Source organism: Mustelus asterias, chromosome 12, assembly GCF_964213995.1.
Source record: "Mustelus asterias chromosome 12, sMusAst1.hap1.1, whole genome shotgun sequence".
NCBI lineage: Eukaryota > Metazoa > Chordata > Chondrichthyes > Carcharhiniformes > Triakidae > Mustelus > Mustelus asterias.
The window spans coordinates 54,374,775-54,397,749 of NC_135812.1; the positions used below are offsets into that span (position 1 = coordinate 54,374,775).

At 46.8% G+C, this 22,975-nt stretch overlaps 2 protein-coding genes across 2 annotated transcripts in view; both read left to right on the forward strand.

Annotated features, from left to right (window-relative positions):
- The window catches only part of LOC144501461 (uncharacterized), a 418,660-nt gene that overhangs the window by 18,606 nt on the left and 377,079 nt on the right, over positions 1-22,975 (forward strand). The gene's annotated exons all lie outside the window — the stretch shown is intronic.
- LOC144501460 (uncharacterized) lies at positions 1,677-3,023 on the forward strand. The gene has a single exon (XM_078225238.1). The coding sequence runs from the start codon at positions 1,677-1,679 to the stop codon at positions 3,021-3,023; it is 1,347 nt and encodes a 448-aa protein (XP_078081364.1).

Here is a 22,975-nt window from a genome sequence, read left to right on the forward strand (position 1 = left end):
GGACAGAGACATCTCTGATGTTATGTGGTACAGATTAGATATATTATTTATGGCTCTGTAATAAAATGCACTTATTAAATTTAACTGTAATATTGGTCTGTGGCTATGTTATATATTTACAGCAGTCTCTTCCCTCAGAGAACTGTTAATATCTAGATTTATCTTCCACAGGGACCAGTGGAGGCATTGAATATATTCAAGGGTGAGTTAGATTTTTGAATGACAAGGGAGTCAAGAATTATGAGGAACAGATAGGAAAATGGAGAGACAGTGAAGATGAGGAGGGATTTCTTTACTCTGTGGAACAATCCAGTCAGTCCCAATCCCCCTCTAAACCCCTGTTCCCCTGAAGTTTATTTCCTTTAATGCCCATCCAGTTTCATTTTAAAATAGAATCCATAGACTTGTAATATGGTACTGTAGCTACGTTATATATTTCCAGTCATCTCTTCCATCAGTGAGTTGTTAGTCTTTGGATTTCTCTTCCACAGGGATCAGTGGAGGTTGTGGATCATTGAATATGTTCGAGGATGAGTTAGACAGATTTCTGATTGACAAGTGATTATGGGGAACATAACATAAGAAATAGGAGCAGGAGTAGGCCATCTAGCCCCTCAAGCCTGCTCCGCCATTCAATAAGATCATGGCTGATCTGATAGTGGGTTCAGTTCCACTTACCCGCCCGCTCCCCATAACCCTTAATTCCCTTAATGGTTAAAAATCTATCTATCTGTGACTTAAACACATTTAACGAGGTAGCCTCTACTGCTTCATTGGGCAGAGAATTCCAAAGATTCACTACCCTCTGGGAGAAGAAGTTCCTCCTCAACTCCTCAACAGATAGGAAGATGGAGAGAAAGCTAAGATGAATAGTTATTTCTTCACACATGGATGTGGTGAAGCTTTGGAATTCTCAACTCCTGAGGACTGTGGCACCTCAGTCATCAAGTTGATTGGTTTCTAGATATTGAAGCTATCAAGGGATATGGGTTTAGTGTCGGGAGACTGATGCTGAGGTAGATGAGCCAATGGTCATGTTGAAAAGGCTTGATGGGTCAAAGGGCTGACTGCAGCTCCTATTTGTTGTGGTCTCTGTCTCCAACAGGAAGCAGTGAGCATGGATCAGCTTCAATCAGCACCTTCAGGAGAATTGGGAGGGTGAATATTAGATGCAGCAGAGTGAGAATGGGGGGAGAGTGTGTGGGATGGAGATTTACAGCTTTTCGGGAATGAGAGAGGAAAGAATGTTCCATAGACACTAGAATTGTCTGTTCTGTATTTCTATCCTGTACTGACACTGACAACTTTGTAAACTTGTTTACAGGACATTGAAAGAGGAATCACAGGCCGTAATCTCAAACGTCACGTCTAGATCTGACACAGTCATATTTCTTGAGACCTGAATATCATCAGCCATTGAATCTGAAAGGAGAAATGGTTGTCCCGTCTGTCGATTTGAAAAGATTTTGAACATCAGTGTGACTGGAAAAGCACCAACACACTGCCTCACTCGAGTGAGAGTGTTCCAGTGCACTGACTGAAGTGCTTTAACCAGTTACACAGCCTGAATAAATATCACACCATTCACAGTGGGGAGAGACTGTACTCGTGTTGCGTGTTGTGGACGAGGCTTCAACTGATTGTCCACCCAAGAGAGAGGCAAGGACATCTGCATCATGGAGAAACCGTGGAAATGTGCAGACTGTGGAAAGGGATTCAGAGCCCCATCTGCACTGGAGGTTCATCGGCGCAGCCACACTGGGGAGCGGCCGTTCAACTGCTCTGGATGTGGGAAGGGCTTCAGTGATTCATCCTCCCTGCAGAGACACCAGCGAGTTCACACTGGGGAGAGGCCGTTCACCTGCTCTCAGTGTGGGAAGGGATTCCGTCATGCATCTACCTTGCAGATACACCAGCGAGTTCACAGTGGGGAGAAGCCATTCACCTGCTCTGTTTGTGGGAAGGGATTCACTCGGTTATCAACCCTGCAGACGCATCAGCGAGTTCACACTGGGAAGAGGCCCTTCACTTGCTCTCAGTGTGGGAAAGGATTCACTCAGTTATCTAATCTGCGCACACACCAGCGAGTTCACACTGGGGAGAGGCCGTTTACCTGCTCTGTTTGTGGGACGGGATTCACTCGGATCTCCAACCTGCAGTCACACCAGCGAGTGCACACTGGGGAGAGACCATTCACCTGCTCTGTTTGTGGGAAGGGATTCACTCAGTTGTCTAACCTGCGGGCACACCAGCGAGTTCACACTGTGGAGAGGACATTCACCTGCTCTCAGTGTGGGAAGGGATTCAGTAATTCCATCAGCTTGTGGAGACACCAGCAAGTTCACAGTGGGGAGAGGCCGTTCATCTGCTCTCAGTGTGGAAAGGGATTCACTAAGTTATCCACCCTGCAGACACATCAGCGAGTTCACACTGGGGAGAGGCCATTCACCTGCTCTCAGTGTGGGAAGGGATTCGGTCATGCATCCACCCTGCAAAGACACCGGCGACTTCATACTGGGGAGAGGCCATTCTCCTGCTCTAAGTGTGGGAAAGGATTCACTCACTTATCCACCCTGCGGTCACACCAGCGAGTTCACACTGGGGAGAGACCATTCACCTGCTCTCAGTGTGGGAATAGATTTCGTCATGAATCCACTCTGTGGCGACACCAGCGAGTTCACACTGGGGAGAGGCCAGTCAACTGCTCAGGATGTGGAAAGAGATTCAGTGATTCCACCAGTCTGCAGAGACACCAGCGAGTTCACACTGGGGAGAGGCCATTCACCTGTTCTCACTGTGGGAAGAGATTCAGTTATGCATCCACGCTGCAGAGGCACCAGCGAGTTCACACTGGAGAGAGGCCATTCATTTGCTGTCAATGTGGAAAGGGATTCACTCAGTTATCCCACCTGCAGAAACACCAGCGAGTTCACAATGGGGAGAGACCATTCACCTGCTCTGAGCATCGGGAGGGATTCAATGTTTCTTCGCACCTGCTGAGACACCAACAGGTTCACAAGTGAATGCAGGGATTCTGGATTCTGCTGTTGTTGTTTCTCCTATTACACCCAAGACTGCATTTTGTTCATTATCACAGTTCATCAATGGAGAGGGTCAAGTGTTTCTCTCTACTGCAATTGCTGGTCTCATGACTTTGCCCAGTGGACTGATGCTCTTTTGGCTCTGTTGCAACTACCTGGTTCAGATTTCAGAAGGATCACAGAATGAAAGATTGCTTGGAAGTTAAATGATATTGTGTTCGCATTTCTGTTTGTAAGCCCCTCAGAGCATGTCATATTGCCATGAAGATGGGCTTTGGTTCTTTTGTTTAATTTACTTGTGTTTCTCACAGAAGGAAACCTTCAGCTTATGAGAGGCAAATTGGCTGTGATGGATTAGAAGATTACTACAGAGGATCTGATGGTGGACAGGCAATTGCTAGAAGTTAAGGAATTATTACATATTGACATAAAATATAGATTCCTTTAAGGAATAAAAATCCAACAGGAAAAGTGAAGCAAATGTGGCTAAGAAGTTAAAGATTCCATTCGATCAAAGGAAGAGACTCATAAATTAACCAAAATAGTCATAAGCCTGAGGATTGGGAACTTGTTTTAGAATTCAGCAGAGGAGGATCAATAAACTGATAAAGAAAGAGAAATAGAATATAAGGGCAAACTGGCTAGAACCAGGGAGTGAGCATGAAGAACTGAAAGAACATAGAACATAGAAAAGCTACAGCACAAACGGGCCCTTCAGCCCACAAGTTGCGCCGAACATGTCCCTACCTTCTAGGCTTACCTATAACCCTCTATCTTACTAACTTCCATGAACTTATCCAAAAGTCTCTTAAAAGACCCTATCGAATCCGCCTCCACCACCACTACTGGCAGCCAATTCCACGCACCCACCACCCTCTTGAGTGAAAAACTTACCCCTAACATCTCCTCTGTACCTACTCCCCAGTACCCTAAACCTGTGACCTCTTGTGGCAACCATTTCAGCCCTGGGTAAAAGCCTCTGAGAATCCACTCTATCAATACCTCCTCAACATCTTATACACCTCTATCAGGTCACCTCTCATCCTTTGCTTCTCCAAGGAGAAAAGACCTAACTCTCTCAACCTATCCTCATAAGGCATGTCACCTAATCCAGGCAGCATCCTTGTAAATCTCCTCTGCACCCTTTCTATGGCTTCCACATTAGAGATTAGCATTAGTGAAAAACTAGTACTGGAGAAATTAATGGGGTTGAAAGTGAATAAATCCCCAAAAGCTGATGATCTGTGTCCCAGAATGTTGAAAGACGTGGCTGTAGAGACAGTGGATATATTGGTGGTCACCTTTCCAAATTCTATAGATTTTGGAATGGTTCCTGCAGATTGGAAGCTGATAAATGTAACTCCACTTTTTAAAGGGGCAGAGAGAAAACGGGGAACCACCGACCCATTAGCCTGACATCAGTAGGAGGGAAAATGCTACAATCTGTTATAATGGATGTGATCACATACGAATTAGGAGAGGAGTAGACCACCCGGCCCCTCAAGCCTGCTCTACCATTCAATACGTACACAGCTGATCTGATTGTAACCTCAACTCCCCATTCCCATCGACCCCCCCCCCATAACCTTTCACCCCCTTGCTTATCAAGAATCTATCCAGCTCTGCCTTCAAAATATTCAGAGACTCTGCTTCTGCTTCCACTGTTTTCAGTCACATTGCCTGGAGCTCTTCTAAACTTCATTGGACACAAGCCCAGCCAGTCCAATCATTCCTCGGAAGACCACCATCCAATTTCAGGTATGAGTCTAGTAAACCTTCTCTGAACTGCTTCCAATGTATTTCCATCATTCCTTAAATGGGAGAAATACTGTACACAGTGCTCCAGATATGGTCTCACCAATGTCCTGTATAACTGAAGTATGATGTGGAGATGCCAGCGACTACCATCAACATCACAAACTGCCGGCTCCAAGTGGAGAGGATCTCCAAGAAGATCGCGCATATCGATCTTACTGTAACTGAAGTATAGCATTAGAAATTAATTTCAGCTGGGTTTAATTTAATGTTTCTGTGCCTGAAAGAAACGTGAGGTCAGATTTCATGCTGGACAAAGATCTTTGCATGTGTGGGGATTAGTTTCAATCCCAGCTGGGATTCTATTGTGATAAAGAGAGCTATGGCGTGAAGAATAAACATTGTTGCGTAGCAACTAGGGGTGCTGTAAGCTAAGGCAAAAAGTTTTCTTTGTTTCAACTGGAACCCAGAGGCAGGGGACATGGGTCATGGAGCACGAACAGCTCTCTCTCAACTCAGCCAAGAAGGGAGTTGCAAAGCTACAGGTTTCCTAAGAAACAAGACATCCAGACATCCAGGAACCTGAGACAGAAAGAATATTTCAGCAAACTGAAGTTAAGTGAACAGAGACTAAGGTATTGTTCAGAAGAAACTCGAGGAAGAGTAAACAAAGGGGCTTGGAGTTAGAGACAATTGCATTTAATTAGATTTAAAGTGAGGGGCAGACCTTCAGAGGTAGCTGAAATATTTGATAAAAGTTTAATAAGATTTTTGGACTTGAGTTAACGTAATTGTGGCCATTTGAACAGCCGTCGAGGCAACGATAGCCTAAAGGTTCAATATCCTCAAATGGATTCCATTAAAAGTGGGCCAGAAGCTCTAGTCAAAAGTATCATTTGGAAAATGTGCAATGGATCTGGAATGCGAATGGCTAAGTGAATTATTACTATGAGAGAAGATTTTACAGTGTATTTTGGGAGTGGAGTTTGGAAACACTCATGACATCATCTGGGGGGGATTCTGAGGAGAAACCGCAGACACTAATTTTATGTGTTAATGAGACCATTGTAGCTTCAAATGTACTTTGTCATCTGTGTTAATCTTAAAACCTGTGAGGAAATGTTCAGCTAAAGGAGGAGTAAAGGAATATTGTATTAGAATCCATTTTTCATGTTTAATAAATTTATTGTTAAAACTAATTAGCAGTCCTGTGACTCTGTTCCTCCACATTTCATGAAAATAGTAAAAGTTTTGGTCTTTTGAGCCAGGGTTCCATTCTGGGATTTTCCTGTTCAGCTACAATATCAACTGGGATTGTAACACTCCCCAACCAGGGGAAACATCTCACCTGCTCCTACCCTGTCCATTCCTTTATGTATTTTATAAGGGCGGCACGGTAGCACAGTGGTTAGCACTGCTGCTTCACAGCTCCAGGGACCTGGGTTCGATTCCCGGCTTGGGTCACTGTCTGTGTGGAGTTTGCACATTCTCCTCGTGTCTGCGTGGGTTTCCTCCGGGTGCTCCGGTTTCCTCCCACAGTCCAAAGATGTGCGGGTTAGGTTGATTGGTCATGCTAAAATTGCCCTTAGTGTCCTGAGATGCGTAGGTTAGAGGGATTAGTGGGTAAATATATAGGGATGTGGGGGTGGGGCCTGGGTGGGATTGTGGTCGGTGCAGACTCGATGGGCCGAATGGCCTCTTTCTGTGCTGTAGGGTTTCTATGATTTCTAAGTTTGAATGAGATCACCTCTCATTATTCAAAACTCTAGAGAACACAGGCCCTGTTTCCCCAGTCTCTTTTCATGGGACAGGAACACGCCTGGTGAACCTTTGTTGAACTCCCTCTCTGGCAGTAATATCTTCCCTGAGGTAAGGGCCCAAAACTGCACACACTGCTCCAGCTATGACCTAACCAAGGTTCTATACAATGGGTATATTCTGGCTGGTCTCATGACTTTGCTTCCAGTGGGCTGATGCTCTTTGAGCCTGGGAGAGCACATTTCCACTGAAATGATTCACAAAAGCTGATGAAAGACATTTATTTTATCCTGGATGGTAAATAGTGTTTTTCCTACCACTGCAGGTAGATCTAAAACAAATACATTTGTCTCTGTTCCATTGAGTCTACAGCACAGGGCCAGGCCAGTCGGCTCAGTTGGTCTATGTCAGTATTTATGCTCCACATGAGCCTCCACCCACCCCTCTTCATCTCCCCCCATCAGCATATCCATCTATTCCTTTCATCTCATGTATGTATCTAGCTTCCCCTTCAATGTATTCATGCTATTCACCAACCACTCGCTGTGATAGTGAGTTCCACATTTTCACCACTCGCTGGGTAAAGAGGTTTCTCCTGAAATCCCTATTGGATTATTGAACCCCTTCAAAGGTTGGTGGGTTGTGGATAGTCTGGAGGGATGTCAGAAGTTACAGAGGGACATAGATAGGATGCAAGACTGGGCGGAGAAGTGGCAGATGGACTTCAACCCAGATAAATGCGTAGTGGTCCATTTTGGCAGGTCAAATGGGATGAAGGAGTACAATATAAAGGGAAAGACTCTCAGTACGGTAGAGGATCAGAAGGACCTTGGGGTCCGGGTCCATAGGACTCTGAAATCGGCCCCGCAGGTGGAGGAGGTGGTTAAGAAGGCACATGAGTGTGCTGGCCTTTATCAATCGAGGGATTGAGTTTAGGAGTCCGGGGATAGTGATGCAGCTATATAAGACCCTCGTCAGACCCCACTTGGAGTACTGTGCTCAGTTCTGGTCGCCTCATTACAGGAAGGATGTGGAAAAGATTGAAAGGGTGCAGAGGAGATTTACAAGGATGTTGCCTGGATTGAGTGGCATGCCTTATGAGGATAGGCTGAGGGAGCTCGGTCTTTTCTCCTTGGAGAGACGTAGGATGAGAGGAGACCTAATAGAGGTGTATAAGATGTTGAGAGGCATAGATCGGGTGGACTCTGAGGCTTTTTCCCAGGGTGGAAATGGCTGCTACGAGAGGACACAGGTTTAAGGTGCTGGGGGGTAGGTGCAGGGGAAATGTTAGGGGGAAGTTTTTCACACGGAGGGTGGTGGGCGAGTGGAATCGGCTGCCGTCAGTGGTGGTGGAGGCAAACTCAATAGGGTCTTTTAAGAGACTCCTGGATGAGTACATGGGACTTAATAGGATGGAGGGTTATAGGTAGGCCTAAAAGGTAGGGATATGTTCGGCACAACTTGTGGGGCTGAAGGGCCTGTTTTGTGCTGTAGTTTTCTATGTTTCTATAATCTTAAAGACTTCCATCAGGTCACCCTTCAGTCTTCTCTTTTCTGGAGAAAAGCTGCCCCAGCCTTTCCTGAGGATTAAATGCTCTCAGTTCTGGGATTATTCTCGTGAATCTTTGTTGCCCCTTCCCCAGTGCCTCTATTTCTTTTTTCTAACTGGAGATCACAAATGTTGACAGTGCTCCCAGTGTAGTCTAACCCTGGTTCTAAACAAGTTAAACAGAACCTCCCTGCTTTCCAATTCTATCCCTCTATAGGTGGGCCCCACATTTTAGAAAAGATGTGAAGTTCTTAGAGAGGGTGCAGAGGAGACTTATGAGAATGGCTCCAGGGATGAGGGACTTCAGTGAGTTGGAGAGACTGGAGCAGCTGAAATTTTTCTCGACCATCAGATTAGGGTATCAACCAACGTGGTGGGCAACGAAACGTTGACACACAATATTTTGTATCACTCCATCTTTATTAAGATTAAAGAAAAACACTCAATGAACATGAACTATTCTTTCCTTAACTTAGAACATAGAACATAGAACATTACAGCGCAGAACAGGCCCTTCGGCCCACGATGTTGCACCGACCAGTTAAAAAAAAAACTGTGACCCTCCAACCTAAACCAATTTCTTTTCGTCCATGAACCTATCTACGGATCTCTTAAACGCCCCCAAACTAGGCGCATTTACTACTGATGCTGGCAGGGCATTCCAATCCCTCACCACCCTCTGGGTAAAGAACCTACCCCTGACATCGGTTCTATAACTACCCCCCCTCAATTTAAAGCCATGCCCCCTCGTGCTGGATTTCTCCATCAGAGGAAAAAGGCTATCACTATCCACCCTATCTAAACCTCTAATCATCTTATATGTTTCAATAAGATCCCCTCTTAGCCGCCGCCTTTCCAGCGAAAACAATCCCAAATCCCTCAGCCTCTCCTCATAGGATCTCCCCTCCATACCAGGCAACATCCTGGTAAACCTCCTCTGCACCCTCTCCAAAGCCTCCACATCCTTCCTGTAATGTGGGGACCAGAACTGCACACAGTACTCCAAGTGCGGCCGCACCAGAGTTGTGTACAGTTGCAACATAACGCTACGACTCCTAAATTCAATCCCCCTACCAATAAACGCCAAGACACCATATGCCTTCTTAACAACCTTATCTACTTGATTCCCAACTTTCAGGGATCTATGCACACATACACCTAGATCCCTCTGCTCCTCCACACTATTCAAAGTCCTCCCGTTAGCCCTATACTCAACACATCTGTTATTCCTACCAAAGTGAATTACCTCACACTTCTCCGCATTAAACTCCATCCGCCACCTCTCGGCCCAACTTTGCAACCTGTCTAAGTCTTCCTGCAAACTACGACACCCTTCCTCACTGTCTACAACACCACCGACTTTGGTGTCATCAGCAAATTTGCTAATCCACCCAACTATACCCTCATCCAGATCATTAATAAATATTACAAACAGCAGTGGCCCCAAAACAGATCCCTGAGGTACACCACTTGTAACCGCACTCCATGATGAATATTTACTATCAACCACCACCCTCTGTTTCCTATCCGCTAGCCAATTCCTGATCCAATTTCCTAGATCACCCCCAATCCCATACATCTGCATTTTCTGCAGAAGCCTACCATGGTGAACCTTATCAAACGCCTTACTAAAATCCATATATACCACGTCCACTGCCTTGCCCCCATCCACCTCCTTGGTCACTTTCTCAAAAAACTCAATAAGGTTAGTAAGGCACGACCTACCTGCCACAAAACCATGCTGACTATCACCTATCAATTCATTACTCTCCAAATAACTATAAATCCTATCCCTTATAATTTTTTCCAACATCTTGCCGACAACAGAAGTGAGACTCACCGGTCTATAATTCCCGGGGAAGTCTCTGTTCCCCTTCTTAAACAATGGGACAACATTCGCTAACCTCCAATCTTCTGGTACTATACCAGAGGCCAACGACGACCTGAAGATCAGAGCCAGAGGCTCTGCAATCACTTCTCTTGCCTCCCAGAGAATCCTTGGATAAATCCCATCCGGACCAGGGGATTTATCTATTTTCAGACCCTCCAGAATATCCTGCACATCCTCCTTATCAACTGTAATACTGTCTATTCTACTCCCTTGCAACCCAGTGTCCTCCTCAGCTATATTCATGTCCCCTTGCGTGAACACCGAAGAGAAATATTGGTTCAATGCTTCACCAATCTCCTCCGGCTCCACACATAACTTCCCTCTGCCATCTATAACTGGCCCTAAACTTGCCCTAACCAACCTTCTGTTCTTGACATACCTATAGAACGCCTTAGGATTCTCTTTAACCCTATCCGCCAAAGTCTTCTCATGTCCCCTTTTAGCCCTTCTAAGCTCGCTCTTCAACTCCCTCTTAGCCAATCTAAAGCTTTCTAGTGCACTACCCGAGTGCTCACGTCTCATCCGAACATAAGCCTCCTTTTTCTTTTTAACCAACAAAGAAACTTTTTTGGTGCACCACGGTTCCCTAGCCCTACCAATTCCTCCTTGCCTGACAGGGACATACCTATCACAGACTCGCAGTAGCTGCTCCTTGAAAAAACTCCACATGTCGGACGTTCCCAGTCCCTGTAATCTCCTAGTCCAACCTATGTTTCCTAATTCTCTCCTAATAGCCTCATAATTACCCTTCCCCCAGCTAAAACCATTGGCCCGAGGTTCATGCCTATCCCTTTCCATCACTAAGGTGAACGTAACCGAATTGTGGTCACTATCACCAAAATGCACACCAACTTCCAAGTCTAGCACCTGGTCTGGCTCATTTCCCAGCACCAGATCCAATATAGCCTCACCTCTAGTTGGCCTGTCTACATACTGAGTCAAAAAACCTTCCTGCACGCTTTGAACAAAAACTGACCCCTCTAACGAGCTAGAGCTATAACAATTCCAGTCAATATTAGTCAAGTTAAAATCCCCCATAACAATTGCCCTATTACTTTCACTCCTAAGCAGGATTGACTCCGCAATCCTTTCCTCAACCTCTCTAGAACTTTTAGGAGGTCTATAAAAGACTCCCAACAGGGTGACCTCTCCTCTCCTATTTCTAATCTCCGCCCATACTACCTCAACAGATAAGTCCTCATCAAACCTCCTCTCTGACACTGTGATACAATCTCTGACCAATAATGCTACCCCTCCCCCTCTTCTACCTCCTTCCCTACTTCGACTAAAACATTTGAACCCCGGGACCTGCAGCATCCATTCCTGCCCCTGCTCTATCCATGTCTCTGAAATAGCCACAACATCGAAGTCCCAGGTACTGATCCACGCTGCAAGTTCACCCACTTTATTGCGAATACTCCTGGCATTGAAGTATACACATTTCAAACCCTGCTCCACCCCACCTCTGCAATGCCGTGCATTGCAGTCCCCATCCATGCATCCCTCACTTTCAGCCCCACTACTCAGGATCCCTCCCCCCCCCCGAATCAGTTTAAACCTCCCTGCATGGCCTTAGCAAATTTACCCCCCAGGATATTGGTCCCCTTCTGATTAAGGTGTAGACCATCCTTCTCATAGAGGTCACACCTTCCCCAGTACGAGCCCCAATTGCTTAAGTACCTGAACCCCTCCCTCCTGCACCATCCCCTCAGCCATGAATTCAAACCTTCCCTCTCCCTATTCCTCTCTAAACTATCCCGTGGTACAGGCAAGAGTCCAGAGATAACCACTCTGTCAGTCTTGGCCTTTAGTTTCCACCCCAACTCCATAAATCCCTGCCTAATATCCCCTTCCCCTATCCTCCCTATGTCGTGTGTCCCCACATGTACAATAACTTGTGGTTTATCTCCCTCCCCCCTAAGAGTCCTGAATACCCTGTCAGACACATCCCGGACCCCAGCCCCTGGTAGGCAACACACCAACCCTGAGTCCCTACCTTTAGTTCCGACCCTCCTATCTGTCTCCTTAATTGTGGAGTCCCCAATCACAAGGCCCAGTCTTTTACAGCCCCTAACCACCTGAGCTTTCTCACTCGGCTCACCCCCAGAGATCTGCTCTCTATGCTCAGTTGATTCCTCCTCAACTGTAGCCTCCAGCACCGAAAACCTATTATGGAGGGGAACCGCCCCAGGGGATTGTCTTCCCGATTGCTTCTTACCCCTCCTCCTGGCATTGACCCAAGCCTCATTTCTAGGAGTTACTATTTCTCTATAACTCCTATCAACTTCCACCTCCGCCTCCCGAATTATGCGGAGTTCCTCTACCTCCCGCTCCAGCTCCTTTAGACGCTCCTCCAGAAGCTGCAATCTAATGCACTTCTTACAACTAAAATCTCCTGAAACACTACTGGATTTCCTCACCACATACATCCCACAGGAGATGCAGCATACTGCCTGAACTGCCATCCCTGAAGCCATTACCAGCAAGAAAAAAAGAAAACAAAAAACTTCCCCACACTTCCCCAACTGTCACTCTCCACTGCAGCCCGAGCAACACTCCCTCAGTGAGACACCAACTGTCACTCTCCACTGCAGCCCGAGCAACTTGCTGGAAAGTCAACTACCTTCAAATACTCAATAAACACTTGAACTTTTTACTCGACCCTTGCTAAAATACAGATTGAACAAAACACAAAACTCACGGCGTGAACTCAAATACTACCCATTGCGAGGCGAGTTGATCAGGCTCCCTGCTGATGGGCTTTCGTTCAAATATCTCTGAGTCCCTTTCTTGGTGCTTTGTTTCTTGCAGGTCAATGTTTGCAAAACCCCTTTGTCTTCTTCTGCCAGTGGTCTCGCTGGCTGAGATGTGCTTTCAGTCACATATTCACAGAACGAGGACTAATCGATCACAGTCTTTTAGTCATGAAAGCTGAGGAAGTTGTGCCTCTCTCAGGGGGGTGAAATTTCACTCAGGAGCACAGCACACGGGTCTGTGTTCACTCAACACCTGTTCGAGGCAGAGCAATAACCACCATCCAATCCACCCCGTGACCGTTCTTCAATGCAGAAGCCCTTCAGCCTGCAGCCCCCACAGTCCTCAGCCTGATACAGAGTTAGCTCTTTCAACCATCGGCCTTTGTTGCTGTCTTCATTTGCTTTACTCATCAGATGACACTCTCTTTAGATCAGTCAGGAATTAGGATTGGGAATGGGGCCATTCAACCCATTAAGTCCATGCTGGGCCTGAGAATCAGACCATTTTCCTGTTCTATCCCTGTAGGTTTATTTCCCTCAAGTGTCCATCCAATTTCCTTTGGGAAACATTCCATCATCTCTGTTTCTCTTCCCTGCTTAGGAAGTGGGTTCCAGCTATTTATCGCTTTCTTTAAATGCAAATGAGTCTCAGAGCAGAGAAGGTCATTCCACCCATTGTAGCCATGATATCCCTTTGAACAAGCTCTTCCATTAATCCCATATTTCATTTTGAATCTGTCCAGTTCCCTTTCGAAAGATAGTTTAATTATCTTCCTGCACCATTTTCAGGATAATAAGTGGTGAGCCTTAATTGAAATACAGTTAAAAGATCAATAATGAGTTAGTAGTTATAGTGAAAAACTGAATTTTATTTGCTGTAAAATGTAAACATTTAATTGCTGTGTGTAGAAAATGTGCAATAGAAGATAAATGTACCGGCAAGAGAGACCTTCAAGCTCTGATTAGCCTCAACATTTGAAAGTGTACGAATAAGGGATTGTATAGAATCAGATAAAGGGATAGTATGAAACAATTTTATTGTATTCGTGATGATGACAAAGTGGGGCAAGTAATTGAGGATCCAAGCAAAGTAATCTAGTGATAAATTGCTTTTATTTCTTTTATTGCTTTGTTTCTTTACAACAACCATTATCCCTCCCTTTGTCTTTTGTCCCAGGGCAATGTTGTCATTTAATCTCACCCGCCCTCTAATCCAACCCTGACTTTCCTTTTTGTTCTACCTGACCCTCCCCCCTTTCTCACCAGCATCAAACCCATCACATTTCTCCCTCTCTTTAGTTCTGAAGTAGAGTTACATTGGACGTGAAACGTTAACTCTGTTTCTCTCTCCACAAATGCTGCCAGACTTGCTGCGTTTTCCAGTTCTTTGTGTATTTATTTTAGATCTACCCGTAGTGGTCGGAAAAACACTATTTACTATCCAGGATAAAATAAATATCCTTCGTCAGCTTTTGTGGATCATTTCAGTTGAAATGTGCTCTCCCAGACTCAAAGAGCATCAGCCCACTGGAAGCAAAGTTGTGAGACCCAGCCACTCCAGCAGAAAGAAACCTTCCAATCCTCCCACTACACCAAATGTCAGGATGAACATGGTTCAATCCTGGATGTGATTAACAGCAGAATCCAACCCCTGTAATCACTGGTGAACTTGGTGGTGTGTCTGGAGGTTGGATGATGTACAGAATCCCTTGCGACACAGAGAGCAGGTAAATGGCCTCTCCCCCGTCTGAATTTGCTGATGCGCCCGCAGGCTGGATAACTGTGTGAATCCCTTCCCACATACAGTGCAGGTGAACGGTCTCTCCCCAGTGTGAACTCGCTGGTGTACCCGCAGATGGGATAGCCTTCCAAACCTCTTTGTGCAGTGAGAGCAGCTGAATGGTTTCTCCTCAGTGTGAATGCGCTGGTGGGAAATCAGTCCTCGAGAGTTTTTGAATCTGTTCCCACAATCAGAACATTTAAAGGGTCTCTCATTGGTGTGAATGACTTTGTGATGAAGTAGGTGGGATAATTGAGTGAATCCTTTCCCACATTGAGAGCAATGAACGGCCTCTCCCCAGTGTGAACTCGCTGGTGTGTCCGCAGGCTGGATAAGTCAGTGAATCCCTTACTGCACTGAGAGCAGGTGAATGGCCTCTCCCCAGTATGAACTTGCTGGTGTGTCTGCAGGTGGAATGAGGGCAGGTGAAGGGCCTCTCCCCAGTGTGACTGCGCTGATGAATTTCCAGCTGAGATGGGGCTCCGTATCTCTTCCTACAGTCCCCACATTTCCTTGGTTTCTCCATGATGCAGGTGTCCTTGTGTCTCTCCAGATCTGATGATCAGTTGAAGTCTCGTCCACACACAGGACACGGGTACAGTCTCTCCCCGCTGTGGTTGCTGCGATGTATTTTCAGACTGTGGTTAAAGCTCTTTCCACACTCAGTGCACTGGAACACTCTCACTCAGATGTCACTGTCTTTGAGAGAAAGAGACCTGGGCCAACCTTCCCAGAGTCTGCACCTTCCCTGGATTCACTTCCTTACTCTTCAGTTTTGCTGCAAGTCCCCAAATTCCCCAGAATGAGAATAGAAATGGAAAGGGGGGAACATTGATTTCCTCCCAGATGTTGCACAGAGGAGGAGGTTTTACTCTGAAGCTCATTGGACAACTTCCGCGTTGTGACGTCACAATGGAGCCCTGCCTGAATCAGCCAATAGGAATCACTCCGCCCTCGGGTGATGTCTCCGGGTTCCAGTGCGCAGGTCCAGCGCGTGGGCACGGGAGCCCCACCCATTGTTCCCCTGCCCCTACCCCTCCTCGAGCCAAGGTTTCCAGGCAACCGGCTGACGGCTCCGGCCAGAGCGAGAAGCCGCTCGGTGATTTCCCCCTTCCCCGTGGCCTGAGACTGCACATTTCCAAGGGAGAGGAAAAGCTGTGCATGTGGGGTGGTGCCTAACCCCCCCTGACCAGCATACTGAGGTGCTGACCAATGGGAAAAACTGGAGGACCGGAAGGATTCTGGTCCTCCAGCCAATCAGAGCGCGGGTTTTGTTGAATGAAGATTGAGCTTCAGACAGACTCAAACTTCCTCCTGTCTCCAACAGTAAAACACTGTTACAGAGCTTACTCACTGGAGATGCCCGTTTTGTGGAGAGCCATTGCTATTTCTGCCGAATTGTCGGATTCCAGCCAGAAGGAAGGAAGGAAGGGGGAAGAAGGAGAGCCTGCCTGCCGCCCAGCTATTAGAAGGTGCTCTCTCCCTGGGGAGAGAGAGGGAGTGACACAAAGAGGGTTTTCTCTTCTTGTCTCTCCATCTGCAGGAGGGAGGACAGCATGACTTTACGACCAATTTCACAGGACTGAGTGGTTGGACTGGTGCCCTCGTCATTGTCTAAGGTCGGTGCTTGGAACGGAAGGGTGGGGGAGAATATTTCACTCTTTCCATCCTCAGGGCTGCGGGGTGAAGAGAAACAACCCTGGACTTTAGCTATTTTGCCACAGGAGGGCTGAAGACGCCACGTCCCCCCACCCACTGCTGCTGCCCCCAACATCGGCACCCCACCTCCTTCTCCTCTACTGACCTGGGGCACCGGCCCACCTCAGTGCCCTGTCCCTCGTCCTCCCTCCTGCTCCTCTATCCCCCTCTCTCCCTCTCTGAGGCCGGGGAGAGAGCACCTGGACCCCCACCCAGCCCACTTTCCCCTCCCTCATTCCCTCTCTGTCCCCCAATACCTGGGCAGAGACTCCCTCCCCTCCCTTCTCTGTCCCCCGCTACCTGGGCAGAGACACGCTCCCCTCCCTCATTCCTTCTCTGTCCCCCGCTACCTGGGCAGAGACACCCTCCCCTCCCTCATTCCTTCTCTGTCCCCTGCTACCTGGGCAGAGACTCCCCCCCCCTCCCACCACACCCATAATCCCTTCCCTCTCTGCCCCCCTCTCTGTGCCGAACATAAAGGCCAGAGAGGCCCCCCACCCATCCTTCCCTGCACCCCCCCCCCACGGAAAAAAGCAGAACCGAGACGCCCTGCCGTGCATCTGGGCAGTCTCGGGGTGGGCGTAGCACCATTTGGTTAGACACCATGGCGACGCAGTCCCAGGTGGCAGGGCCTTCTAGACCCACTTATGCGGGTGTGGCGGCGGCCAAAGCTCCCGCCGCTCCAGAGGCCCTGCCACCATTCACCTTAATCATAGAAATCATAGAAACTCTACAGTACAGAAAGAGGCCATTCAGCCCATCGAGTCTGCACCGACCACAATCCCACCCGGGCCCTACCCCCATATCCCACATATTTTACCCGCTAGTCCCTCTAATCTACGCATCCCAGGACACCAAAGGGCAATTTTAGCATAGCCAATCAACCTAACCCGCACATCTTTGGACTGTGGGAGGAAACCGGAGCACCCGGAGGAAACCCACGAGGAGGATGTGCAAAGTCCACACAGACAGTGACTCAAGCAGGGAATCGAACCCAGGTCCCTGGAGCTGTGAAGCAGCAGTGCTAACCACTGTGCTACCGTGCTGCCCCAAATCACGAGACAACTCGGGGTCAAATGCTACGCATGACCACAGAGGCCTGCGTTCGGGCAATGGCTGGGGTTGTCGGCCCCTCAGCCATTGTCGTGGCCTCGAAGATGTACGGTAGGGCCGTATTCTTGTTGAAGGCCGAGCGGGCAGTCCACCTCGCCCTGGAAAAGGGGCTCATGGTGGGCGGGACGTTCCTGGCGGAGGACCCATTAGAGGCCACCGCCCACAAGATTGTGCTTTCAAATGTCCCGCCCTTCTTTCCCGTGGAGCTCCTCCTCCCTCACCTCCATCTACTGGGGGAGGTAGGTCCGGGGTGGCGCCGATCCCGCTCGGCCTTCGGGACCCCTCCCTCCGACATGTATACTCCTTCCGGCGCCAGGTTTTTGTCCGCCTGGCCCAGGAGGAGGTCCTTGAGGGGGGGTTTAATGTCCCCTTCCAGGGAATCACGTACCGGTCTTCTGGTCCGCGGACGGTGTGCGGTGCCATGCCTGTAAGGAGGCGGGGCACATTAAAAATAACTGCCCCGCCTCCAAGGCCGCCGACCCCCAACTCACGGTGGCCGCAGCTGGCACCACAGCCCCCTCTCTCCCCAACCAAGTACCACCTGGCCCCCCCCGCAAGGGGAGGCCACGCCGGCAGCAGCTGCCACCTTGGCTGCCGGCGGGGTGGGGGGAGTGGAGAATCACTCTGTCATCAGAACCTGATTATTATTGGATTTTAAATCCAGAATGAGAAGTGTTTCTCTGTTCCTTCTGCTTCAGAACACTTTAATCATCAGTATGACTGGAAAAGCACCAAGACACACACACCTGAGCGAGAGGTTCCAGTGCACTGACTGTGGAAAGAGCTTTAAACAGTTACACAGACTGAAAAGACATTGCAACACTCACAAGGGGGAGAGACCGTATACTTAGACTTAACTGATTTTTTAAACGTGCAGAGTCACAAGTACAACTGCACCATGAGAAAGTGAAAATGTGGGGACTGTGGGAAGGGATTCAGGTTCCCAGCTGTAGATAGGGGTTTTCCTCTCAAGGCTACGTATTGCTACTTAAGGTAATAGAGACTCATGGAATGCAGTGTACTGATTTTTAAGATGTAACTTTATTGAACCAAACGATCAACTGGGAGAAAGATATGAGGAAGCCCTGAGAATATCATTCTCCCATGCCCTTTCCGGTGGGCATTATCCAGTAAACATCAGTACAAATCAGTCAATCATCCTGTCATTAACTCCAGCCAATAACAACACACATCCTGACCTCATGGGATTTCATTTGTCATTAATTACGGATGTTACCTCCCTTCTGTTGCCCAGCAATATGGGATGCTGGACAGTGAAATGATTTCCATCGAATTGAATCCATGTGACTCTCGTCGGACCCTGCGTTATCAATTTGGAGTTGTATGACCCTATTCATAAGGCTAGCATTGGTAGCCATCTTGTTCCCAACCACTGCTGATAACATTACTGCTCTACAGTGAATATATTGTTTCTTACCTCTCCCACCAGGGCCTGTTGTATTTTGTCATTGACTGACGTTTCACAAAATGTCACTAAAAGCAAAACACATCCAAAGATGTGCAGGTTAGGTTGATTGGCCATGTTAAAATTGCCCCTTAGTGTCCTGGGATGCGTAGATTAGAGGGATTAGCGGGTAGAATATGTCGGGATATGGGGGTAGGGCCTGGGTGGGATTGTGGTCGGTGCAGACTCGATGGGCAGAATGGCCTCTTTCTGTACTGTAGGGTTTCTCTGATTTCTCTCTGATCTTATAAATTCAAAATAAATGTTTTAGATGAGAAATATTTGTTAGTCATACAGAGCTGTCTTCTATGGCAACAGCCCTGGCTGGCTTACGTTCCCATAGTCAATGATCATTCCCTCGAAAGTCAGTATTGTGTTAGTGTTCTTACACTCATCATTGTGTTTTTATTAGCCTAATTAGCCCCCCTACATCAATTCCCCCCCCACTTGGCCATTGGCCAAGGACCATCTAAGGCCACTAAATGGATGCATCTAAGTAACTAATCTTAGTTCTTGCTGAGTATTTCCACTTTTGGATTTTCCTCTTCCTTACCCTACTTGCTTTCACTGATGCTGTTCCTCCTGTGACTTAGAAAGTTGTGCACTTCCATATTTGATCAGGTATACAATTACTGCTAACACCAGGATCACAATGAAAATAATATAATCCCTTCCAGGGTCGATGTTCTCAGAGAGCCTATCCAGCCTGGGAGCCAACCACCCAAGGTAAATGGTTCAGGTTCTATGAGTTTCTCCACCTCCTTCTTGATGTGTACAACCAGATTATACAGTCATAGAGTCAAAGAGGTTTACAGCATGGAAACAGGCCCTTCGGCCCAACTTGTCCATGCCGCCCTTTTTTTTTAAACCACTAAGCTAGTCCCAATTGCCCATATTTGGCCCATATCCCTCTACACCCATCTTACCCATGTAACTGTCTAAACGCTTTTTAAAAGACAAAATTGCACTATTACTACCCCCGGCAGCTTATTCCAGACACTCACCATCTTCTGTGTGAAACAGTTGTCCCCTGGACCCTTTTGTATTTCTCCCCTCTCACCTTAAACCTACGCGCTCTAGTTTTAGGCTCTCCTATCTTTGGGAAAAGATATTGACTATCTAGCTGATCTATGCCACTCATTATTTTATAGACCTCTATAAGATCACCCTCAGCCTTTAACGCTCCAGAGAAAAAGTCCCAGTCTATCCAGCCTCCTCTTATAACTCAAACCATCAAATTATGTTTTTTGAACTGTCTGGTATGTAAATGCAACACGCTGATCCAATTACTACACATTTTCCCCCTCTCCCCTCGCTGCCAAGATGCAATCCAATGCCATTATAGTCCCTCTACGCATGGCAACCATTTCACCATTGATCATCGTGAGGGCAGCTTCTGTATTGGTAACTTGTTCCCAATGGAGCGCACAATTATCTCTCACATTGTTCTAACCACTCCATATTGGGGAAATATTATGCCGAAAACTGTTCTCCTTCTGTCATAGCTTGCCAGCGTCATGGCAGACAAGGGAGTTTATATATGTACGGAAGTTTCTTTAGGGTAACAAGATCCCTTGCATTCAACAGGGAGCCAAGCGTAGGCTCTATCTCCACGAATCCAATGTACCATTTTTAAGTTGGATATTATGGTTCACTGAAGAAATGTGATGTATTACATATGTGATGCCAACATTAGGGGCATTTAAATGGTCATTGGATAAACATATGGATGATATTGGAATAGTGTAGGTTAGATGGGCTTTAGATTAGTTTCACTGGTCGGTGCAACATCGAGGGCCGAAGGGCCTGTACTGCGCTGTAATGTTCTATGTTCTATGTTCTATTACTTGACTGGTCATTACTGGGTGGGTTCAGGCATAACATACTCCTTGGGCTTACTGTATAATCACTTTCGCTTACCCCTAAGTTTTCCCCAGAACCTCCCAACTTCTCTGTGCAATAGATTTCTCTCGGTGTAGGTGCTGCTTTAAATCTAGGTTAGGAACAGATCCTATTAAATTATAAACAAGTCTACATACAGTTAGCTTTCCTGCACAGGCCTAACTGTTGTGAAACTACTCCCTTACCTCCTAACTTGAAAATCCTAATCTGTAATGTACTTATGTGTGTGCCCAATATAAGTATTAACCTGCGTTTCCTGAGGAAGATGTGGAAGGATCTCAGATGCTGGTCCTATTTGAGCCAATATCTGCATATTCAGTACTAGTAAAAATGGAAACACATACATTCATTATAACAATTGCCATATTCCTCCCTTTACACAAGTTTCGACGAGAGTCAATGTTAAAGAGCAAAATTCAATTATATACCACATTATAATCACGGTACACTTGATGTGGTCTTCTTGTCATCAGTGTTGGGTGTAGTCCTGTTGTTCTGCTGTTGGGGCGCAGTCCTGAACTTGAGTCATTTCTTTTCAAGAACTCTCAACTCTATAAAACATAAGTCCGATGCCTTGCAGCATTAAGTTAGTTCCTTATCAATTCAATCATTCCTATCTCTTCCCCTCTAATACGCCCCTGACTATTTTACACTATTATCTGACTTAACCCAATTGCTAATCTGCAAATTCAAATTATTTCAGTGAAGTTGTCAAGCTACTACAAGAGCCATTATTATTCCCTGTTCAGTAGGATTATAAACCCACTTGGGTGATCTTCAGATACTTACCACTTCGAGATTACTCATTGAGATGGTTTTAATTGAGTCCAGTGCTGCCACCGTGACCTGGGTTTCTCATCAATGATGGCTCATGTTTGTCCTGCTATGATTACAGTATAAGGGCCTACTCCTTGACCCCCCCCAGCCCTTTCTTGTCTGTCATGAGTTTCACCATTACCTTATTCCCTGATGTAGGTAACTTAGGAGTGTTTTCTTCTGCTAGTTTTCTTCTGCTAGTCTCTGCACTGCTGGAAGGTAACCACTTGTCTTTTAAGAGAATGTCAGCAAACAATTAAATCTCTCATGCACTGAAGCACAGTATCTTGGCTGATTTCAAGTTCTCTTCCACTCATTTGAAGGAGCAGCTCTCTGTTGTAACAATATTACAGGTAAAGCCTGCAGCCAACTATTCCCTTCTAGACTGTTCTTCAATGCCCTGTTCATCCGTTCTACCATTCCTGAACTCTGGGGATGGTATGGTATGTGAAATATTTGCTATATTCCTAATATTTTACAGGCTTCTCTTAAAACTTTCCCTGTGAAGTGGGTTTTCTGATCTGAATCTAACTGAAGAGGCATACCCCATCTTGGTATTACCTCATTTACTAATATCAAAGCCACCATTTGGCTGCAGCATCTATTCATGGGAATGCCTCTACCCACCGGGTACACTGATCAATAATTACCAGGTGACAGGTCCTTCCTTGCATTCAGGGTAAGGGCCCTGTAAAATCCATCTGTACCTTTTCCCATGGTCCTTTAGGCCGTGGTTGATTACCCATCTTGACTTTGCAGGGACGACCTGATTCCACTAGGGTGCACTGCAGGTGCCTTTGACTAGATTGTACATGCAGTCCCTGCCCATCTGTGCTAATCCATGATATGCCTCCAATAAAGTCTGTTGTATTACTTCGGGGCTATTCCACCTTCCCTTCTCCATATGCCATCTTGACCTCTCTTTCCTCCATGTTATTCCCATTCCTGTTTCTCTTCCTCTGACGCCCGTTCCTGTATCAGTTCCACATCTATGTCTGTGACTTCCCTGGCTTGTGCTGCTGCCACACTTGCTGTTTGGATTCCTTCCAAATTCTGTTGTAACAGGTTTTTAGCTGCCAAAGGCATATCGGCCGTCTGTGAACATATTTACTCATTTTCCTTCACCCCATTCTAAAGCATTGCTCAAAGCTAATAACTTTGCTACTTGTGCTGAATTGCTCCCTGGGATTTGTTCTCCTGCAATCACTGTTCCTTCATCATTCACCATCACCCACGCCATGTGGGGTTGACCATTGACATATTTCCTGGCTCCTTCTACATACAAATTAATCGCTTCTTCTGTCACTTCCACTATAATTTCATGCCCCATTCCTTGCACTTTTAACCCTCCTGCAGGATTTTCTCTTACATCCCTGCTGAGATCCAGCAAGGGCAGCAGAGCGGCGATGCTCATTGGCTGTTGCGGGGAAAATTTGCATAGGCGCAGTCAC